At 43.4% G+C, this 23,613-nt stretch overlaps 1 protein-coding gene across 1 annotated transcript in view; it reads right to left on the bottom strand.

Moving 5' to 3' along the window:
- Positions 1 to 23,093, bottom strand: part of LOC137371547 (endothelin receptor type B-like) — a 48,054-nt gene extending 24,961 nt beyond the window's left edge. Inside the window, exons 1-2 of the mRNA XM_068034355.1 lie at positions 22,924 to 23,093; positions 21,713 to 22,247 (exon numbers count right to left, since the gene is read on the bottom strand). Coding sequence (XP_067890456.1) covers positions 21,713 to 22,159 — 447 coding nt within the window. The 5' untranslated portion in view covers positions 22,160 to 22,247; positions 22,924 to 23,093. The remainder of the gene's footprint in view (positions 1 to 21,712; positions 22,248 to 22,923) is intronic.
- Positions 23,094 to 23,613: the final 520 nt, after the last annotated feature.

Below are 23,613 nucleotides of genomic sequence, written 5' to 3' on the forward strand. Positions count from 1 at the left end.
ACAAAAGGTGAAGTCACATGGATCAGAGGGGAGCTGGCAAGATGGATACAGAACTGGCTTTGTCATAGAAGACAGAGGGTAGCAGTGGAAGGGTGCTTTTCTGAATGGAGGGATGTGACTAGTGGTGTTCCGCAGGGATCAGTGCTGGGACCTTTGCTGTTTGTAGTATATATAAATGATTTGGAGGAAAATGTAGCTGGTCTGATTAGTAAGTTTGCGGACGACACAAAGGTTGGTGGAGTTGAGGACACAGCAGGATATAGATCGGTTGGTGACTTGGGCGGAGAAATGGCAGATGGAGTTTCATCTGGACAAATGTGAGGTATTGCATTTTGGAAGGTCCAATGCAGGTGGGAGGTATACAGTAAATGGCAGAACCCTTAGGAGTATTGACAGGCAGAGAGATCTGGGCGTACAGGTCCACAGGTCACTGAAAGTGGCAACGCAGGTGGATAAGGTAGTCAAGAAGGCATACGGCATGCTTGCCTTCATCGGTCAGGGCATAGAGTATAAAAATAGGCAAGTCATGCTGCAACTGTGCAGAACTTTAGTTAGGCCACACTTAGAATATTGCGTGCAATTCTGGTTGCCACACTACCAGAAGGACGTGGAGGCTTTGGAGAGGGTACAGAAGAGGTTTACCAGGATGTTGCCTGGTCTGGAGGGCATTAGCTATGAGGAGAGGTTGGATAAACACGGATTGTTTTCACTGAAACGACGGAGGTGGAGGGGCAACATGATAGAGGTTTACAAAGTTATGAGCGGCATGGACAGAGTGGATAGTCAGAATCTTTTTCCCAGGGTGGAAGAGTCAGTTACTAGGGGACATAGGTTTAAGGTGAGAGGGGCAAAGTTTAGAGGGGATGTGCGAGGCAAGTCCTTTACACAGAGGGTGGTGAGTGCCTGGAAGTCGTTGCCGGGGGAGGTGGTGGAAGCTGGTACCATAGCGACGTTTAAGAAGCATCTTGACAAATACATGAATAGGATGGGAATAGAGGGATACGGACCCCGGAAGTGCAGAAGGTTTTAGTTTAGGCAGGTATCAAGATCGGCGCAGGCTTGGAGGGCCGAATGGCCTGTTCCTGTGCTGTACTGTTCTTTGTTCTTTGTTCTAGCCTGAATGTTGCATCATGCAGCATTACTGTAAGAACTCCTAGTGTATCACACCAAATTTCTCTGTTATTAATCTTTGTTCTTTGTTCTTTGAGATCCGTTTCCTTCAATACAATCACGAGTTGCCTCACAACCCTTCCATTTCATTGTCGTGCCAGATACATTTTTACATTTTACAGCAGACAACATTTTCCCGATATTGTTCGAGGGGTTTCCCATGGATCCAGCCCCTCAGTTCAGCTTGGTGGGGGGACCTTACACAGTGGTCTTTCCCCATTGAGCCTTTGCTGGGGCTACCCCAAGCTTCAGTGCGTCCCTCAGCATGTAGTCCTGGACCTTGGAATCTGCCAGTCTGCAACATTCGGTCGTGGACAACTCTTTGCGCTGGAAGTCCAGCAAGTTTTGGGCAGACCAAAGGGTGTCTTTCACCGAATTGATAGTCCTCCAGCAGCAGTTGATGTTTGTCTTGGTGTGCGTCCCTGGGAACAGCCCGTAGAGCACAGACTCCTGTGTTACCGAGCTGCTTGGGATGAACCTCGACAAAAACCACTGCATCTCTTTCCACACCTGCTTTGCAAAGACACATTCCAGAAGGAGATGGGCAACCGTCTCTTCCCCACCACAGCCACCGCGGGGGCATTGTGCAGAGGGGGTGAGACTTCGGGCGTGCAGGAAGGATCTGACGGGGAGGGCTCTTCTCACCACTAGCCAAGTTACATCTTGGTGCTTGTTTGGAAGTTCTGGTGATGAGGCATTCTGCCAAATGAATCCGACAGGATTCACCGTCTCCTTTTCCCGTAGGGCCTTGAGGACATTCCGTGCAGACCACTGCCTGACGGATCGGTGGTCAAAGGTGTTTTTCCGCAGAAACTGCTCCACGAAGGATAGGTGGTACGGCACAGTCCAACTGGATGGAGCGTTCCGCGGCAATGTGACCAGGCCCATCCTTCGCAACACCGGGGACAGATAGAACCTCAACACGTAGTGATACTTGGAGTTTGCGTACTGGAGGTCTACACACAGCTTGATGCAGCTGCACACGAAGGTGGTCATCAGGATGAGGGCCACGTTGGGTACATTTTTCCCGCCCTTATCCAGAGGTTTGAACATCGTGTCCCTCCGGACCCGGTCCATTTTGGATCCCCAGATGAAGCGGAAAATGGCTCGGGTGACTGCCACGGCGCAGGAGTGGGGTATGGACCAGACCTGCGCCACGTACAGCAACAACATGAGCGCCTCGCACCTGATGACCAGGTTCTTACCCACAATGGAGAGAGATCGCTGCCCCCACATGCTCAACTTTTGTTGTACCTTGGCTACTCGCTCCTCCCAGGTTTTGGTGCACGCCCCGGCACTTCCGAACCATATCCCCAGCACTTTCAGGTAGTCTGACCTGACGGTGAAGGGGACAAAGGATCGGTCAGCCCAGTTCCCAAAGAACATGGCCTGACTCTTGCCGTGGTTAACTTAGGCTCCCGAGGCCAGTTCGAACTGGTTGCAGATACTCATCAGTCTGTGCACAGACAGCGGATCCGAGCAGAAGACGGCGACGTCATCCATGTACAGGGAGGTTTTCACCTGAGTGTCTCCACTGCCTGGGATTGTCACCCCTCTGATGCTCGCATCCTTCCTAATAGACTCAGCAAAGGGTTCAATACAGCAAACAAACAAGACCGGGGAGAGAGGACTGCCCTGTCTGACTCCAGATTGGATCGGGAAACTTTCCGATTCCCACCCATTGATTGAGACTGCGCTACTGATGTTTGTGTAGAGCAGTTTGATCCAATTGCAGATTCCCTCCCCAAACCCCATTTTGGAAAGCACGTCCATCATTTAGGTGTGCGATATCCTGTCAAAAGCCTTCTCCTGGTACAGGCTGATGAGGCAGGTGTCCACCCTCCTGTCCCGCACATAGGCGATTGTATCCCTGAGTAGCGCGTGACTATCAGAGATCTTCCTGCCGGGTACAGCACAGGTCTGATCAGGGTGAATCACCAACTCCAGAGCAAACTTGACTGGACAAGCTATGACTTTGGACAGAATCTTGTCGTCAACATTAAGCAGTGAGATGGGCCGCCAATTTCTGATTTCTGCCCTCTCCCCCTTCCGCTTGTAGATGAGGGCGATGATGCCTTTCCTCATGGATTCTGACATGCTGCCGGCCAGGAGCATACTCTCATATACTTCCAGCAGATCCAGGCCAACCCAGTCCTTTAGGAGCGATGCAAGTTAGTCAGGTACGCTCTACCTTGCCTAGTTTTACTAGAATGATGTATCAGACTTGAGCCATTGGATGTGGAGCCTCTTAACAGTAACAATATTATATGTTTATAAGATATCTTTAAGTGCTGCTAGTGAATAAATGTAGTTTAAAACGGATTAGAATGAATTTAAGAGCTACATGTAGATATTGAATAACATGCTGCCTGGCGTGTGTCACACAGCCACAATGCATTATGGGATCGAGATGACAACAGAAGTAACGAGAAGTGTGTTTTTTATTCCGAAGTAAGAAGCTTGGGGCAAATCCTGGTACGTTATTCTGTACAATCCGTACAAACATAGAGCTGCTTGCTGTTGCTGTTTCTGGTTTTATTTTTCAATGATTGGAGTGTCACAACCAACAGCACTGGGCAAAAATACAAAGAAACAGAAAATGAGTAAGATGGAAAAAAAAACAAAGCCATTTAGACTAACCAGTGGAAGAAGAATGTGAGGATTTAATCAGCATTTGTGCTGTTTTCAGCTGTTGTATTCATATAATGGAAAAAAACACAGTTCAAAGCAATGTCGTGTTAACTAGGGGCATAAAAACATATGCAATAGAAAGAAAAAAACATTCGGCTATCAAGTTCATTCAATCTAACAGATTTACTTCTGCAATTAATCCCATCTGTTATCCACTGACTTCATTATTCTCCAAACCACAAACCGCCAAACCTCATCTGTCAGTAGTTTGTCTTAGATTGTCAACCTTTAAGGTACAGCAAAAATAGGTCCAATTGACTGCAGATTAATCTTGCTAGAAGAAGGAAAGGATTTGCATTTATGTAGCACCTTATCACATCCTGAGGATGTCTCAAACTATGAGATTAACTCGGGATGCAATCACGGTCATGCAGACAAATGTAGCTACCAAGCAGTGCACAGCAAGGCCCCACAAACAGAAAATGGATGAGCAGATAATCTGTATCTGGTAATATTATTTGAGGAAGGAATATTGGCCAGGAAAAGGGAGAACTCCTTGCTCGTGCAATAGGACCTTTTAGATTCACCTGAGCCAGCAGGTGGGACTTTGGTTTCACATCTCTTTCTTTTGAAGTCACTGGAAAGGAAAAAGGGGTGTATAACTATCTGCTATTGCCAGTGGTGAAAGTTCAAATCTACCCCGTTTCTGTTAGATTAGATGTGAAACCAAAACCCCATCTTTTTGCTCAGGTGCATTTGTTCCAGACCGCAATCTGTCTTCTAAAGTTTTAATAGTCAATAGTTGCCAAATGTTTAAGCATATTTTCTTGATCTAGATCAGTAAATCAATGAATGCGATGTCCTGGCTTCTGTTTTTGGTTATTTGCCTATTCTTTTTTAAATGAGAATAAAATGATCTCATTCTGTTTTGCTGAGAATTAAGTAAGTTCTCACACATGTAGCATAAGCCCAACTGGGTGGTAAATTAGATGATGGATGGGTGGAAAAATTCCAGATGTACATTATCACTATGATAAAACAGCTTGTAGCAGCTTAGAACTTTGTGTTTTCAATGAAGTGCAAACTGTAGCAGATGCCTTGTTCAGCATCATAAAATGTGAATTAAACAGCTAAGTACTGCTAATTTTACAAGACAAAAGGAAACATTATTTCCTTCACAGATATAAACAGCCACCCATCAAAATGGTAGATGGGCAAATGTTTGCTTTGAGTGACTTTATGCAACATGATTAGCAGAGCAGGAAGAATTTTTAAAAATGCCATGTCATATCTACAATATTATATTCTTGCACACTTTAAATGGTGAACATTTTGTGAACCAGCTGTCGACTCTGGCAGAGATAGCTGCACAAGCTGGCGATTACCCATCACCGTGATTAAAGCAGTATAGTATCCCACCCGGTAAATCTAGAAGACTGTGGGCCTGGAGTAGATGTAGGGTTGCCAACTCTCCAGGATTGTCTCCGAGTCTCCCGAAATTAAAGATTAACCTCCTCGAAACTGCTGTGAGCAAGGTGAAAAATTAAAAGGGTGTCTATAAAGTTGTTTTGTTTTCATTTTCTTTGACCATTTTCATTAATATGTTATAACAATACTGAAGAAGGTTGAAGGGGTGTGGGGAGGCTGGGCACTTGGAAGTGGGAGGTCTTGTGGCAAAATCTCCAGGATTACAACCAACCAGAATTGGAAACCCTAAGTAGGTGGTAGACCTTAGTGGCATTTGGTTCCCTGGAGGATTACAGCGCAAGGGTTAACTGAAAGCTACTTCGTCTTCAGAAATGACTTACAATTCCAGAAGACCTGGGGTAAAGAGGGTGTAAAAAGTGTAATAATTCCTGAGCTATCCTTAGCAGGCCCATGTTATTGGCCTAATCCAGCTGGGGATTGTGCAAATATTATCTCAACAGCAGATTTAGTAAAGCCTCATTGACCCTCCAATGTAGATTTTGTGCTTTGTGTAAAGGAGATAGTCTCTGACCTTTTTAAGTATGTCACATTGATAAGTCAGGGGGACAAAGGGTTTGGTAATAAGTCAAATCATTTGAACCTATGCTCAAAACTATGAAAAACTGAATGGAGATTGTGGGGTGCAGTGGGGGGTGGGAATGTTCATGGGGTTTCAAATAGATCATCAAAGAAAGACAAAAATATTATTATAAAGTAACAGTAAAAATCAAATTTAGATATTAAGTTAAGAAGTATTCATTTCCCTGTATTTACATGACTACTTTTTAAAATCAAAATTAATGTACTGAGGGAAATGTTGCCCCTCCCGCCCCCCCATAGTGCTACAACTGAGAACCTTGTAATGAAGGTGGAACAGTTTAACCATATGTCCAACTATTTAATTCATGGCAGATAATCAGTTTGACAGTATAGAAAGAATCCAGCCTGTCCAAACTGGGTCACCATTTACTATAATGTTAAAAAAGCTAGTGCAGTATTGATGTTCTGCAACTGAGTGTTACTGGCACATTTAGTAAGCCATAAATCAAGATCATATTTGAAAGTCAAGCTAAAGACCTACATGTAAGACATCATTATTGCACCAGTTTTCATTTCATGTTGTTTCTTTGAATCTAATATTGGATTCTAAAAAATTGTAAGTGGGCAGCTGACTGCACTAAGCTCTTTAAAGTATCAAGATAACGCAGTTGGATTGAATGCACTGTATCAATTGGTATATGTATCAATATATACATATTCTATCAAGTATCAAATATAACCTATTAATTCTAGAAGTCTTGCGTTACCAATACATTATTCTTTGAGTCTTTGTCAATATGATCCATCAACTTTATGACCACCAAAATTCCAAACTCTCGCTACACCCTCCTTTTGAGATAATAGAAAAAATGCATTGCAGAGATGATAAAACAAATGATACAAAGTACATTATGCTCTCTTTAGAAAGAACATCTGATGCCTCATAAAAGATTTAAGACGAAGATTCAACTTCTAATGCTGAATGCTGGAACTAAACAGCTCAAGCTTTGCTCTACAGGTTTACAGTTTTATCTGATTTCCTTGATCAAATTATTGGCTGATGCAAATAGGCACGTTAATCAATTCTACCACATACGTGCTGGCCATGCTACACTCGCTCAGGTTGCCTCTTGATTTTCAAGCACATACAATCACAACACACATGATGCATATCATATGTACCGCCACATGTACAGTAGTACTCCAGGTTTGAGAGACGCAGAACTGATCTGTGTGTGTGGCCCTGGTTACATTCATTATATCTAGTACTGGCACACAGTCTACTGGCCTGAGGGGTAGGTATAAAGCAGATCCAATGCATGCTAAGGCACGGTGAGGTCTTTACACATACTGAATTCTAGGATTTAAGTTTTCAGCTGTGGTAGCCTTACTCCAATCTTAGATCACCACCGTGGGTGGCTCTGACAAAGCTGATTGTGATTTGGCTCTCCTATGGTGTGACTTTTCTACTTGTGATGCATTCATAGCAACAGTTAATTGTCGTGCAGACCCACACCTGCCAAAAATGAGGCATATTAATTTTGACATATGAACATTGATTTTAAACTGTCGCTGGAGTGAAAAAAGGACTTGTTAAAAAAAATCACCAGACACTTGGCTGGAAAAACATTTGCATACTAACAGACAGTGCTTGGAGAGACAAAGGACTATTCCCTGGTCCACTTAACCCAAAATGGACTGTGATCACCAGACATTGAAGGTGAGGAAGCTACATTGCAGGATGACTGCTAAGATGGCAGAATCCACAAACAGAAGTGGTCAAACCAGCTAGTCACATGACTAAAATTCTGGGCAACCTGGGGTTTTTTGAATTATGTCACAGAGAAAGAGGCAGAAGGCTGTTGAAACTGAAGCTGGAGTAAGGAAGCCTTTCTCTCTCTCTCTGTGTCGCTCTCTCTCTTTCACTTTCTCCCAAGCCACCCCCCCGGACCCATGGAAGACACGTAAATCTCAAGAGAGAAAAGAGTCTGACATCGAAACAAGTTGAAGCGTGAACTGGGCCCTAACGAACAGCAGGACTGACCGACAACCAAAGACTCCACATTGAACTTAAAGCACTGTAACCCATCTATTGCTTCAAACGTTTCTGCTTTATTCCTTCTAATTTTTCTGTCTCTATTTGCGTGTGCGTTTATCGCATATGCATGCTGGCGTGGTGGCGTCGCATATTCGTAGTCGTAACCAGATTAGTGTTTTAAGATTAATAAACTTTTTTAGAATTAGAATATTACAGCGCAGTACAGGCCCTTCAGCCCTCGATGTTGCGCCGACCTGTGAAACAATCTGACCTACACTATTCCATTTTCATCCATATGTCTATCCAATGACCACTTAAATGCCCTTAAAGTTGGCGAGTCTACTACTGCTGCAGGCAGGGCGTTCCACGCCCCTACTACTCTCTGAGTAAAGAAACTACCTCTGACATCTGTCCTATATCTATCACCCCTCAACTTAAAGCTATGTCCCCTCGTGTTTGCCATCACCATCCGAGGAAAAAGGCTCTCACTATCCACCCTATCTAACCCTCTGATTATCTTATGTGTCTCTATTAAGTCACCTCTCCTCCTCCTTCTCTCCAACGAAAACAACCTCAAGTCCCTCAGCCTTTCCTCGTAAGACCTTCCCTCCATACCAGGCAACATCCTAGTAAATCTCCTCTGCACCCTTTCCAAAGCTTCCACATCCTTCCTATAATGCGGTGACCAGAACTGCACGCAATACTCCAGGTTCGGTCTCACCAGAGTTTTGTACAGCTGCAGCATGACCTCGTGGCTCCGAAACTCGAACCCCCTACTAATAAAAGCTAACACACCATATGCCTTCTTAACAGCCCTATTAACCTGGGTAGCAACTTTCAGGGATTTATGCACCTGGACACCAAGATCTCTCTGTTCATCTACACTACCAAGAATCTTCCCATTTGCCCAGTACTCTGCATTCCTGTTACTCCTTCCAAAGTGAATCACCTCGCACTTTTCCGCATTAAACTCCATTTGCCATCTCTCAGCCCAGCTCTGCAGCCTATCTATGTCCCTCTGTACCCTACAACATCCTTCGGCACTATCCACAACTCCACCGACCTTAGTGTCATCCGCAAATTTACTAACCCACCCTTCTACACCCTCTTCCAGGTCATTTATAAAAATGACAAACAGCAGTGGCCCCAAAACAGATCCTTGCGGTACACCACTAGTAACTAAACTCCAGGATGAACATTTGCCATCAACCACCACCCTCTGTCTTCTTTCAGCTAGCCAATTTCTGATCCAAAGCTCTAAATCACCTTCAACCCCATACTTCTGTATTTTCTGCAATAGCCTACCATGGGGAACCTTATCAAACGCCTTACTGAAATCCATATACACCACATCCACTGCTTTCCCCTCATCCACCTGTTTGGTCACCTTCTCGAAAAACTCAATAAGGTTTGTGAGGCACGACCTACCCGTCACAAAACCGTGCTGACTATCGCTAATGAACTTATTCTTTTCAAGATGATTATAAATCCTGTCTCTTATAACCTTTTCCAACATATTACCCACAGCCAAAGTAAGGCTCACAGGTCTATAATTACCAGGGCTGTCTCTACTCCCCTTCTTGAACAAGGGGACAACATTTGCTATCCTCCAGTCTTCCGGCACTATTCCTGTCGACAATGACGACATAAAGATCAAGGACAAAGGCTCTGCAATCTCCTCCCTAGCTTCCCAGAGAATCCTAGGATAAATCCCATCTGGCCCAGGGGACTTATCTATTTTCACACTTTCCAAAATTGATAACACCTCCTCCTTGTGAACCTCAATCCCATCTAGCCTAGTAGCCTGAATCTCAGTATTCTCCTCGACAACATTTTCTTTCTCTACTGTAAATACTGACGCAAAATATTCATTTAACGCTTCCCCTATCTCCTCTGATTCCACACACAACTTCCCACTACTATCCTTGATTGGCCCTAATCTAACTCTAGTCATTCTTTTATTCCTGATATACCTATAGAAAGCCTTAGGGTTTTCCCTGATCCTATCCGCCAATGACTTCTCGTGTCCTCTCCTTGCTCTTCTTAGCTCTCCCTTTAGATCCTTCCTGGCTAGCTTGTAACTCTCAAGCGCCCTAACTGAGCCTTCACGTCTCATCCTAACATAAGCCTTCTTCTTCCTCTTGACAAGCGCTTCAACTTCTTTAGTAAACCTTGTGAACCTCAATCCCATCTAGCCTCCCTCGCTCGACAACTTCCTCCCTGCCTCACAGGGTCATACTTATCAAGGACACGCAGTAGCTGCTCCTTGAATAAGCTCCACATTTCGATTGTTCCCATCACCTGCAGTTTCCTTCCCCATCCTACGCATCCTAAATCTTGCCTAATCGCATCATAATTTCCTTTCCCCCAGCTATAATTTTTGCCCTGCGGTATATACCTGTCCCTGCCCATCGCTAAGGTAAACCTAACCGAATTGTGATCACTATCACCAAAGTGCTCAACTACATCTAAATCTAACACCTGGCCGGGTTCATTACCCAGTACCAAATCCAATGTGGCATCGCCCCTGGTTGGCCTGTCTACATACTGTGTCAGAAAACCCTCCTGCACACACTGGACAAAAACTGACCCATCTAAAGTACTCGAACTATAGTATTTCCAGTCGATATTTGGAAAGTTAAAGTCCCCCATAACAACTACCCTGTTACTCTCGCCCCTGTCGAGAATCATCTTCGCTATCCTTTCCTCTACATCTCTGGAACTATTTGGAGGTCTATAAAAGACTCCCAACAGGGTGACCTCACCTCTCCTGTTTCTAACTTCGGCCCATACTACCTCAGTAGACAAGTCCTCAAACGTCCTTTCTGTCCCTGTAATACTCTCCTTGATTAACAATGCCACACCCCCCCCCTCTTTTACCATCTTCTCTGTTCTTACTGAAACATCTAAATCCCGGAACCTGCAACATCCATTCCTGCCCCTGCTCTACCCATGTCTCCGAAATGGCCACAACATCGAGATCCCAGGTACCAACCCATGCTGCACGCTCACCCACCTTATTCCGGATGCTCCTGGCGTTGAAGTAGACACACTTTAAACCAGGTTCTTGCTTGCCAGTGCCCTCTTGCGTCCTTGTAACCTTATCCCTGACCTCACTACTCTCAACATCCTGTACACTGGCACTACAATTTAGGTTCCCATTCCCCTGCTGAATTAGTTTAAACCCCCCCGAAGAGCACTAGCAAATCTCCCCCCCAGGATATTGGTACCCCTCTGGTTCAGGTGAAGACCATCCTCTGTTTGTAGAGGTCCCACCTACCCCAGAAAGAGCCCCAATTATCCAGAAAACCAAAACCCTCCCTCCTGCACCATCCCTGCAGCCACGTGTTCAACTCCTCTCTCTCCCTATTCCTTGCTTCGTTATCACGTGGCACGGGCAACAATCCAGAGATAACAACTCTGTTTGTTCTCGCTCTAAGCTTCCACCCTAGCTCCCTGAATTTCTGTCTTAAATCCCCATCTCTCTTCCTACCTATGTCGTTGGTGCCTATGTGGACCACGACTTGGGGCTGCTCCCCCTCCCCCTTAAGGATCCCAAAAACACGATCCGAGACATCACGAACCCTGGCACCTGGGAGGCAACATACCTACCGTGAGTTCTACCTTTCGTATTAAAAATCTGAGAAAACCTATCTGAATTGATTTCTTTGCCTTATAATTGGAAAGCGGTGAACAAGGATTCATTAAGGGGGAGCTAAAACACAGTGTTTTTAAAAATTAAACCCTGTTACGGTTAAACCAGGGAAAGGCTGAGAGGGAACCCCTAGATCCCTCTCACCTGGTCGTAACAGAAATTTCAGGGCTAGTGTCCAAGATTTTACCCACTAACGAGAAATTGGAAGTGGCAAACCAAATTGATCCCAAAGAAAAAAAAATTTCAATACAGGATTTCGTGTGGTTGTGCTCGAATACTAACATGTCTGCGACTGAAGCCAGTAGCTCCCCAAGTCAGGGTGAAGTAACTTGGGATAAGTTAAAAGCACTGTCTCTGGAAGTTGAGGAAAATGGCTGAGCAGTGTGGGATCACTGTACGTGGCAAGGCTAGGAAATCTGAACTCCTAAAGCTAGTGGCCAACCATTTTTCCCTTGAATCTGAAGAAGCAGGAACAGGGTTAGAAGTAGACCCAGACAGGGTATTATTAGTGAAGTTACAATTGGAACAGAGGAAACTTGAGTTTGAGGAAAGAGAAAAAGAAAGAGAGAGACAGGAGAAAGAGAGACAGGAGAGAAAGAAAGCCTTCCAGAAGGAATGTGAAGACAAAGGGAGGGAGGAGAGAAAAAGAGAAAGAACTTTCCAGAAGGGATGCGAAGAGTGAGAGCTGAAGTGGCTTGAGTTAACTCGGGAGCGACAAAGTAACCCCAGTGAAAGCAAGGCCACAATGCAGGAGCGTAATTCAGGGCTGGGTACAGGATTGTTAAAACTTTCCCAACTGATCCCAAAATTGAATGAGGGAGATGTGGAAGTGTTTTTTGTGTCTTTTGAAAAACTGGCAAGGCAGTTAAAGTGGCCAGCTGAGGCTTGGACTCTCCTGCTACAAAGCAAGTTAATAGGAAAAGCCCATGAGGTTTATTTCATGTTGCCAGATGAGAGTTCAGCAAATTATTAACTGACAAAAATTGCTATCCTCAGGGCATCAGTTAGTTATGGAAGCCTATCGTTTAGAACCCTCAAGAAGCAAGTTGATAAAACTTATCTGGAGTTTGAGAGAAATAAGCAGCTGGCTTTTGACAAGTGGCTGAGAGCTCTTAAAAGTACAGCTCATCTATGAAAATCTCGGAGAAGTAATTTGGTAGTAGAATTTAAAAACTCTCTCCCACTCTCCATAAAGACACATGTAGAGGAACAGAAGGCTCATAGAGCCCGGCAAACCACAGTTCTGGCCAATGAGTTTGCTCTTTTTTATAAGTCAGTTTCCCAGGGAAAAACCTTTTCTAATCACCCCCACGAATCCGAAAAGGACAAAGGGTGGGAAGGTGATAGAAGCCCAAGCAGTCCTGGGAGGGAAAGGAAAGCAGGAGACACAGCGGGCCCAATTCCAGCCAACAACGAAGTTGCTGTAAGCAGGAATGAGGCCCGGAGACTTGTGTGCTTCCATTGTAATAAAGCAGAGCATTTAATAGTTGACTGCTGGAAACTAAAGGGAAAACCGGTCGGGTTAATCAGGGTACACCCACTCAGTGAAAGAGAAGGGACCCTGATGGAAAGCACAGCAGAACAAGCTGTGGCTTTAACTACAGTAAGAGTCAGACCCAGGAAGTCTAATGCTGCAAGTGCAGGAAAATTTAATAGGATTCCTGAGGGTTATCAGAGTTTTGTGTCTGAAGCGAGAGTAACCCCATACCCCTCGAGTGGGGCAAGCAAGCCCATAGTAATCCTCAGGGACACAGGGGCCACTAGATCCATTCTACTGGGAAAAGCCTGACCTTTCCCCCAGAGAGTGCAGTAAACTCCAGACTGGTGGTGAATGGTATTGGAAGGCAGCGCAAGCCTGTACCTTTACACTTGGAGTGCGACCTAGTTTCGGGACAGGTGACCATAGGGATTGTACTGAGTTTGCTTGTCAATGGGGTTGACCTGCTCCTAGGTAATGATCTGGCGGGGATGAAGGTGGTAGCTTCCCCAGTAGTAAAAGAGAGACCGCAGGAGGTCAGAGAGACAGGGCAATGGCAGTAGACAGTTCCCCTGCAGTTTCCCTGAATGTGTAATGAATCAGGCCATGATCAAAACAGCTCCCTGAGAGGAGACTGAATTGGCAGTGCAGGCAGATGACCATGAGGTCTGTCTGTCTGAGACTTTCTTTGGCAAGTTAGAAGACCCAGGGAATGAGTTAAATAAATCTTCCCTACTGAGGCTCAGCGAGCTGACCCAGTACTGAGAGAGATAACACAGGCTGCCCAGTCTGAAATTGAAGCAGAGGGAGTCCCTGATTGCTACTACTTAAGAAATGAGGTATTGATGAGGAAATGGAGTTCTCCACACAGACCTAAGAGCAAGGAGTGGACAGTGGTTCACCAGTTAGTGGTGTCACAGAGGTACCGGAGAGAAATAGTAAGAATGGTCCATGAGATTGCAGTGGCTGTACATGTCGGTATACGAGAAACCAAAGCCCTCATAAGACAACGGTTTGATTGGCCAAAACTCCACAAAGATGTGGTGGAGTACTGTAGGAGTTGCCATATGTGCCAGGTTGAGGGAAAATCACAACCTGCAGTGAAATCTGCACCCCTATGTCCTGTATTGGTGTTTGGAGGACCCACCAGCAGAGGGCTAGTGAACTGTAAGGGACCAATGCCGAGAACACAAGGGGACAGGCAGGCGGAAGGCTGGCAACAGGCTGGAAAGGAAAGGGGAAAAATGGACCAAAAGGGCAGGTTAAAGGAATTCTGGGAGGAATCCTGGACGAAAACTCCTACTGTCCGGTCAGCCAACCCTGAAATGTTTGAAAAATTAGACCCCACATCCTGCTATGTAAATGCAGATGCTAGAAGCACCTCACCAGTATGACGAATAGCATTTACAGACACCTGCAGAGACAAAGAATGTCCTCTAGGGGGCAGATAAACCGTGATACTGATACCTCGCCTAGTCGAAGTGCCGCAGGGGAGTGCAGCAGAATCTGGACAAATACCTGCAAGCAGAAGTGGCCCAGAGGACAAAGGGAAGATTAGCAAAGAATCTACCCCCACAGTCAGGAAAAAAGGGAACCAGCCATCCTCTGAAGTGAAAAGCCCTTGCATGACTCATCAAGGCACTGAAACAGAGTTCAGAGTGGAACCGGTAACTGCCGCCAGGGTTCTGAATGAATGAGAGAGATGCATGTGTGTGTTCCAGTCCTTATCTTCTCTCCAGTCCCTTTTAATCAACTGCTCTTTTTAAAAAATTGCATTTCATTCCGCTGGGTGTGGAGGTGTCATGCAGACCCACACCTGCCAAGAATGAGGTATATTAATTTTGTCATATGAACATTAATTTGAAACTGTTGCTGGAGTGAAGAAAGGACTTGTTAAAAAAAAATCACCAGACGCTTGGCTGGAAAAACATTTGCATACTAACAGACAGTGCTTGGAGAGACAAAAGACTATTCCCAAAGACTTAACCCAAAATGGACTGTGATCACCAGACATTGAAGGTGAGGAAGCTCACATTCCAGGATGACTGCTTAGACGGCAGAATCCACAAACAGAAGTGGTCAAACCAGGTAGTTACATGACTAACCTGCTGGGCAAGCTGGGGTTTTTTGAATTGTGCCACAGCGAAAGAGATAGAAGGCTGTTGAAACTGAATCTGGAGCAAGGAAGCCTCTCTGTGTCTGTCTCTCTCGCTTTCTCCCAAGCCACTGGACCCACAGAAGACATGTAAACCTCAAGAGATAAAAGACTCCAACATCAAAACAAGTTGAAGCGTGAATTGGGCCCCAACGAACAGCACGACTGATCGGCAACCAAATACTCCACATTGAACTTAAAGGACTGTAACCCATCTATTGCTTCAAACCTTTCCCCTTTATTCCTTTTACTTTTACAGTCTCTACCTGCATGTGCAGTTATCACATATGCATGCTAGCATGGTCACGTCGCATATTCGCACTCGGCAACCGGATTAGAGTTTAAGATTAATAAACTTCTACCTTTCTTGTTAAAAATCTAAGAAAACCTATCTGAACTGATTTATTTGCCTTATAACTGGAAAGCGATGAACAAGGATTCACTAAGGGGGAGCTAAAACACGGTGTTTTTAAAAATTAAACCCTGTTACGATTAAACCAGGCAAAGGCTGAGAGGGAACCCTGAGACCCCTCTCACCTGGTCATAACATAGTATAACAAAAACTTAATTCACTGACGAGTGACTCATATCCAGTGCTCTCTAAAAGGTTTTCTTGTTGATTATATACTTTTACAAGCAAGTTCCACTCTGACTTAATTAAATGTCTGTTCTCTTCTCCAAGGAGACAAAAGCATTTGATAATATTTTACTGCAGTGAAATTCAGTAACATTTCTCAATGCCACTCTGCACGCGAAATACAAAAGTAAAATATTACTGAGGCTTTCAAGTCCCTCAAAGCCGAATAGAACTTTAGAGTATTATTTCTTAGCTTATTCGTTTCTGTAGAATGTACAAATTTAAAAACTTTTTTTCATTCGGTTGAGAATGGGCCCATTGGATAATTCTAGGACATCACTGATCATAATTTGTTTGATGTTTAGTGCTGTAAACTGTCAAGTTTTAGAAATTTGTACAATGAGATTGGTCTCATGTTAACCAGATATGCAATTCAGTGCTATCTAAAAGATGTCCCATTGTTGGAAATGTAATGGTATTTTAATTGTTGCATTACACATTTCACATGGGTCAGCTGTGGCTCAGTTGGTAGCACTCTTGCATCTGAGCCACAGTGTTGTAGGTTCAAGTTCCACTCCATGACCTGAGTGCAAAAATCAAGGCTGGTGCTCCAGTGTAGCATTGAGGGTGTGCTACATTGTTACAAATGCCTGCTCTTTCAGGTGGATATAAAAGATCCCATGGCACTATTTTGAAGAAGAACAGCAGAGTTATCCCTGATGTCCTGGCCAGTATATATCCTTCAATCAACATCACAAAAACAGGTTATCGATACATTATCACATTGCTGTTTGTGGGCACTTGCTGTGTACATTTCCTACATTACGATCGTGACTACATTTCAAAAGTGGTTGATTGGCTGTAAAGTGCTGTGGGACATATAGTGGTCATGAAAGGCCCCATATAAATGTGAGTCTCTTTTTTATGTTGAAATTTACATTATCTCTTTTCAATCAGCCCATTTCTTAGTTTCCTGTCCCATTCATGCAAGGAAACAATCAGGCAGCATCTCCACCTGTACAGCTGTTGGGTGAGGCAAAGATTACAATGAAAGTGCAACAAAACCAAAAATTCATTCAGACCTTTATGCGTTCAATGCCACAGTTTCAACAGGTTACTTTTTTTTTTATAAGAGCTTTGTAATGACTAAACATGAGTCAATTTGGGTAGGTGGTGCTAATGGAATACATACTGATGTTTCTTTCTCATGCCCCTCCATGTCCCCTCCAAACTCATCTCATCTGTGAGATCCACTTCCAACTCCCTCAACCCCACTCCCACTAAACTTTTCACCACCCAGCTTCTCTCCTGGCCACGACACTAGCTAATGGTTTCCACTCCATAGATTCTGTCTCCCTCTCTTTCAAATCCACCATCAAACCCAACCCCACAAAGTCCATTTTCAACACCTTTGCCGTTGCAAACTAACATCCCACTTCCAAATTTCCTTTCTTCTCCAACGTCTTGAATGTATTATTGCAACCTAGATTTGTGTCCATCTCTCCTGCAACCTCTCCATTTAGATTTCCATCCCTGCCACAATGCCAAAATGGTCATAACCAAAGTTGCAAACAACATTATCTGTGCCTGTGACTATGATATTATGAAGTATTAATCCTCTTTGTCCTCTTCGACCTCACTACAGCCTTGGGCACGGTAAAGCACAGCTTCCTCCTCCAAAACCTCTCTTTTTCCAAGTCTTTGAGACTATGTACCTCTCCCTGAACCAGACTCCCAACAACTCAGCATCCCATTTGATCCTAATCTGAGCTTCCATCACAAAGACCGCACACTTCCACCTCCCTAATATCATCTGCCTCTTCCCCTACCTCAGCCTATCTATTGCAGAAACACTTTTCCTTGCATTAGTTACCTCCAATCTTGATTATTGCCTCAAAAAACTTCAGCATATCCAAAACAATGTTGCCCATGTCCTATCCTGTTTGCTCGCCCATCATCCCTGTCCTCACTAACCAACATCGACTCCTCAGCCCGCAATAACTTAAACTTAAAATTCTTATTCTTAAATTTAAATCCTGCCATTGTCTTGCCTCTTCCTATTTCTTTAACGTTCTGCTGTGCTACAAGCTTCCCCAACAAACTTTCCTTTTCTCTGACTATGCACCATGCTCTGAAATTCCCTCTTCACCTCTCAGCCTCTTCATCTTCCTCTTCTCCATTAGGATTTAATTACAACCCAATTCATTGACTCAGCTTGTGGTCATCCCTTCTAATCTCTCCTTGTTAGGCTTAGCATCCTTTATTAATGCATCTGTGAAATGTCTTGGACGTTTCTTGACATTAAAGGTGCTATATAAATATATATTGATTGTGATGATGTATAGTACTGCTTTTCAGATCTTTTTAAATCCAAAAATGACCAATAAGGTTATTGAAATGTAAAGCAGAATTTGCTTGTTAAGGACTTTTAAATAGCAATCATTAACAAATTATGTAGTGGTGGGAGAGAGAGATAATTGAAAGTGAATACTAATCTGAATGTCAAATTTGCCAAGAGTTGACTTAATGATCGTGAAGATTTCAAAGTATTGCTACAACAATAGAGCCCACACGGTAGGAAGGTATGGTTTTAAGTGATCCTTGTAAATTAAATGCACCTTTTGTAGCAGAAGCAGAGGGAGTGAACAGCTAAGGAAGTGGGACCTACAGGATTTTATTTCTCTTTCAAATAGATTTCATGTTATGGAGCACAGCAGTTCTAATTTGCCCACTGTCAGTTTTGTGAATGTGTGCAGATTGTGTTGGCAAGGATTGTACACATAAATGCATGGAAACACTTTGGAAGCATTTAGTAGAACTTTTATGTTCGGTCTGTAATTGATGTAGTTGTTGTTTACAAGGGAGAAGAAGAGGAACATGGTAAAAGTGCCAGAAGAGACAAGAAATGCAAATCTATACTGATATCTTAAAGGAATAGTCACAAGAACTATAATTGATTTAGCACAGAGGCTATTATATATCAGTTCAGGCACAAATACCAAATCCTTTGGTAATTGGAAGTTTAATGTTTTTATTCATATTCACCAGATAGTTTCACTTTACTACCTCAGCTTGGAGGCTTTCCTATGGTTAAGATGGCTTACAAAATCGGTATAGCCTATTACCACTTTCATTCTATTTTCAGACTCTAGGCACTGCCATGCTGCATCTCAATTTTACTAGCTGGGGCGGATGCAGAGAAGATCTTGGCATGAACTGCTGCACATGTATGGTTGACTCATGATTAAAATTATCACATCTAAGATGAGTCCAGTGATAATGTCCCCGTCATTCAGAGAATATTGAATGGTGCGTTTATGGGAGTGGGGATGGGTGGAAGCGTGGAGTACAAGGACCAAGATCAATAGTGCAGGACAACATCAAGGATGAAAATAGGATATTAAATATATTTATTAAGGTAAATCAAGAAGCATGCAGTTAAGTGATACCACACTTGTGTTTTAAAAGCCAGGTGATTACACTTATTTTAAGTATACACAGTTTCACGATTTATAGTGTGGTAATAAACCTTGGTTCACAGTGAAACTACAGTAAACAAAAGATGGATTGAACTTTCCTACCATAAATTTCACTGTATTCAGATTCAGAGGCAAACAAAATGAAAGATGCTTTGAAGAGGGAGAAAATATAATAAAGCAAAAAACAAAAAGCAAATGTGGATTCAGAAAAAGTCATATTTTGAGGAACAGTAATTGTTGCTTTACTTAAATTATACATCATTTCCACAATCTTCCCACTGCAGAAGCGTAGGTATTTCATTAAATTCCCTACCATCTACAAAGCTGAACAAGCATTTTTAATATGAGCAAATGTTAACTGTTGTATTGGAACGAAGTTAGTATTTCCAATGAAAGCAGCATTTCCTGATAAACCTCAGGGTATCATCATCACTGACATCTGATAGCTGAATGTATTAACAATCCAAATATTTAATGGGTACATAATGCAAAATATTAATATATTGTCATTTTAAACAACATATGATGTTTAAGGTGAAACACACCCATGAAAAGTGCACGTGCAGTACATGTACAGGAAAGCACCAGTAGAATGGAAATGTAGAAACATTATCTCTAACAATAATTTGCGGCAAATAAACTCTGATAATACTTAATAATCCTTACTTTTGCTGGGTGCCAAAAATGATGCAGCTTCCTATAAAGATACACATCCATAATTTGCACAGTTTAAAATTAAAACAGAAATGCTTTGCATAGTAATTGTGTTTAGAGCCTTCGGATAAAGCATATTGTTCATTGAAACTGAATTGTGTGCATTCCTTTCTGACTCCTTTTACAATATAGTGGCCACGCACCAGGAAATGCACTGCCAGGATCAACTGGGATTTTGGCAATTTCCATCTAGTTGTTTCAAATAAAGATTTGCACATGTCACAGCTGGGTAATGATACCAGTTAAGTATCTCTTTGCTGCATGAAAAATGTTGAAGGATCATTATTAATGGTGGTTTTTGTCATTCCCACACATTATGCCAGATTGTCTCATTAAAAGTTATCTAACATTTTCTTAGCTGATTGTCAAAGGGATTGCCCTATTTTCTAACAAAGAGGAAACTAGAATGCAAACTCGACTTGCATACACAAATCAATGTTTAAGAGTGCAATTATACAACAATGCGGATCTAATATTTTTAGCAATAAAATACAAAATGCAGCTGGCAAAACTTGAGTTATACTATAGGCTGTGCTGGACAGTAACTCACATTTGCCGATCATGTAAGAATTATGCAAATACATATTGGCCCAGATTTTCCTGTACAGGACATATAACCACTAAATCTGCCACTAGTTAGACATGTTAGACTAGCTAGATTTTTAATTTATTGCATGGCATCTTGCTGTAAGTGTGAGTTGATATTGGGGCAGTGAGAGAAACAGCGCATCTGGAGCCTGAGGAAACAGGGCAAGCAAATGTGTATCCCTTTAACCAATCAGATTGAAGGATTGTGAAATTAACCACACAAGAACTGAGAAGGAAATGTAAATTAAACTGGTTGAATTCAATGTCAAATCAGGTACAGAAACAAAGAGAGGGAAAGAAAGATTGGATTAGGCAAGAGAGAGAAAAGACAGAAAGGAGCAGTAAAAAATGTTACATTTTACATTTTTAAAATCTCAAACAACAATTAAAACCTGAAGGAATGACACTCAATACTTAAGTTAATTTTCAGTGCCAGAGAAGTTGACTATCAGTAATTAACACTTAACACATCATTAAGACTGGAAGAGACAGCACTTAGCTTTTTGTGGCGAGTTTACTACTCAAAAAACAGAAACATCACATTGTTCAAGGCATTTCAATGGTGAGTCACGCAGTGAGATGCCGTTTTGGCGAAGCCGAACGTTGCTGTATTTACCGAAAGTTTGACAGCAAAATCTGGTCAATTTACACATTTTTCTGATGAGGAAAGAGGGCAAACGTCATTGAAAAGATACAAAGTACCCAGCAGATCCAACAGAGAGGGATTGGGGCACTTTTTTATACCTGGGACTGGAGTTATAATCCGGCTGGTGCAAATCCCAAGGAAATGAGATGGTATTCCGGAAAGGTCTCGCGCGTCCTTGGTTTTAATTTGTTGACAGCAAAATTTCATCCCAGAGCTACACGCACCATCCAAAACCGATTTGCGCGTAGATGCAAGTTAAACTGGTTTAACTGTACTTTAAACATGTGTGAATCAGTCTACTTGCAGCGTTTGTATTCAGCAGCTAATAGATTCATTGTGGTAGAGTGACATGCACAGATTTGGTAATGAATCTGATCAGATAAAGATGGAAATATATTTAAAGTGTAAAAATAAATTTCCATTGCCCAAATGGCAATATCCCCCCAATAGCTGCAATGTGTACTTTGATCCATCTCAATACCATTGGGGTTGCCTCTGTCTACTCCGGGTGCCACTAAGAGAGGATGTTGGATGAGAAGTTTCCTTTGACCCTATCCCTTGCCCATGTGCCTTACCTTGTATACAGTGATGGGGATGTCGATGATGATGTGCAGCAAGTCCCCCAAAGCCAGGCTGGCGATCAGGATATTCGGTCCATTCCTCATGTACTTGTTTTTGTAAATTATTCTCAGCAGGGTCGAGTTGCCGATGATCCCCACCACGAACACCAGGCAGGAGACGACGGTGTTGATGTATTTGAAGGTGCCCTTAATCTCCGTTCGCTGTTTGCACATCGGGCGGTTCAGCCCCCGGGTCCCGTTTTGATCCGAGATGCTGGCGTTGAAGATCCCCTGGCTGGCAGAACTGGCGACTTTGTGGGGGGCAGTGGGAGCCATCGATTCAGCACTGGATGGTGCAGCATGTTGAGATGGGGTCTGCACTTGCTGCCCCTGGACGGTGGGGAGAGAGGTCTCCCCGTGTGTGAGGAGGATCAGGAGGACGAGGGCTCCAGAAGCGACCATCCTGAAACTCTCGACACTTTGGTTCAGCACCAGGACAGTCACTGGGAACGGAGAGAGTTTTCCACTTGGAAACTATAAAGGGGCGGAGCTGGAAGGGGGAAGCAAAAAAAAAGCTTGGAATTATAACGTAGAAAACATCCAACCAATTCCACTTGCTTATTTCATGCAGTTGACAGGGGACGGGCTCCGATCTCTGCAGACTCTTAAGTGGTGAAATATTTACAATTCAGTCTCCCACTCTATCTCCGATCAGATCGACCTGGTTTTACTCGGGCAGGTTATCTCCCCAATGCGTTAACTTTAGAGGCAACAGAATTGCCGAGGGCGACTCCCTATTAATGAGCTCCTGATGTGGGATGTATGAACCATAGCTTTTTTGGTAAATGTTTGACAAATAAACGTTTTTTCGTTTGCCACAAATATATTCGTGCAGTAAATAATATGCGCCTCCTTTGCTCACAGCATGCTGAATCTTCACCCTACTTTTTCCATAACCTCACCCTGACTTTATCCTTTCGACAAATCATTCAACACCTCTGGCTTATTTTCGGCCGTTTCTCTTACGGAATTTACAGGGGGAACTGACAGTTACACAGATACATTGGAGGATTTTTGAGTGCTCCTGCCTTTGTGTCCAAACAGATGGTGCTTTTCCCCTCCCCCAGATTACACACACAATGGTTAGGTATGGGGAGTCAGGAGATTGTATTGTCTCCGTCTCTCTCCCCCGCTCAATAATCAAGAGTGTCGCCAAAAGTTTTCACCAGGCACTGGCTGCAGTTTCTCCGAGGATCACACACTTATTATTCTCTCCGACTTCCTTCAGCAAGCACCCCAGACCCCGCCCGCAGCCCGGACTCTGTATCACCGGCTCTTGGATCCCAGCCGGAAAACGGCACCTTCCTTTCTCTTCCCTCTCTGAAGAGGTTTAGAAGGGAGCACGGGTTATGCGAGGCTCACATCGCACCGCAGATTTACATTATCGCCTGCTGCCCTGTTAATAATCCACGCCCTAGCGCCCAACCCTTCCATTTACACTTCATTTAATTGACCAGATCAGAGTCAGCAGTAGTTATTTTGGAGTTCCCCCCGGATTTCACATCAACTTCATCTTTCATTCGTTTATGGCTGGAGAATTTTGTCACAGTGGAGCTCGTTTCCCCCCTACATATTGTGCAATATTGAATTGTGCAAATTAGTGCGATACTGTAACAGCAACCCGGATCTGTGGAAATCAGTAAGCTTTAAAAAAAAGCTCATCTGTAGACAGCAGAAAGAATAAAATCTGTTGGCCGTTCTCCAACCCGTCCTGATAGAGTCGATTGATCTGTCTTCAAACGCAAGCTGCAGAGAATAAAATGCCATTGTTAACACAATCTATTTACAAGTAGCCCTTTGGTCTTAATATTGAATTTAAGAATGTCAGACCCTAACTAACTTCCATTTTCTTTCTG

This window comes from Heterodontus francisci, chromosome 6 (genome assembly GCF_036365525.1).
Source record: "Heterodontus francisci isolate sHetFra1 chromosome 6, sHetFra1.hap1, whole genome shotgun sequence".
NCBI lineage: Eukaryota > Metazoa > Chordata > Chondrichthyes > Heterodontiformes > Heterodontidae > Heterodontus > Heterodontus francisci.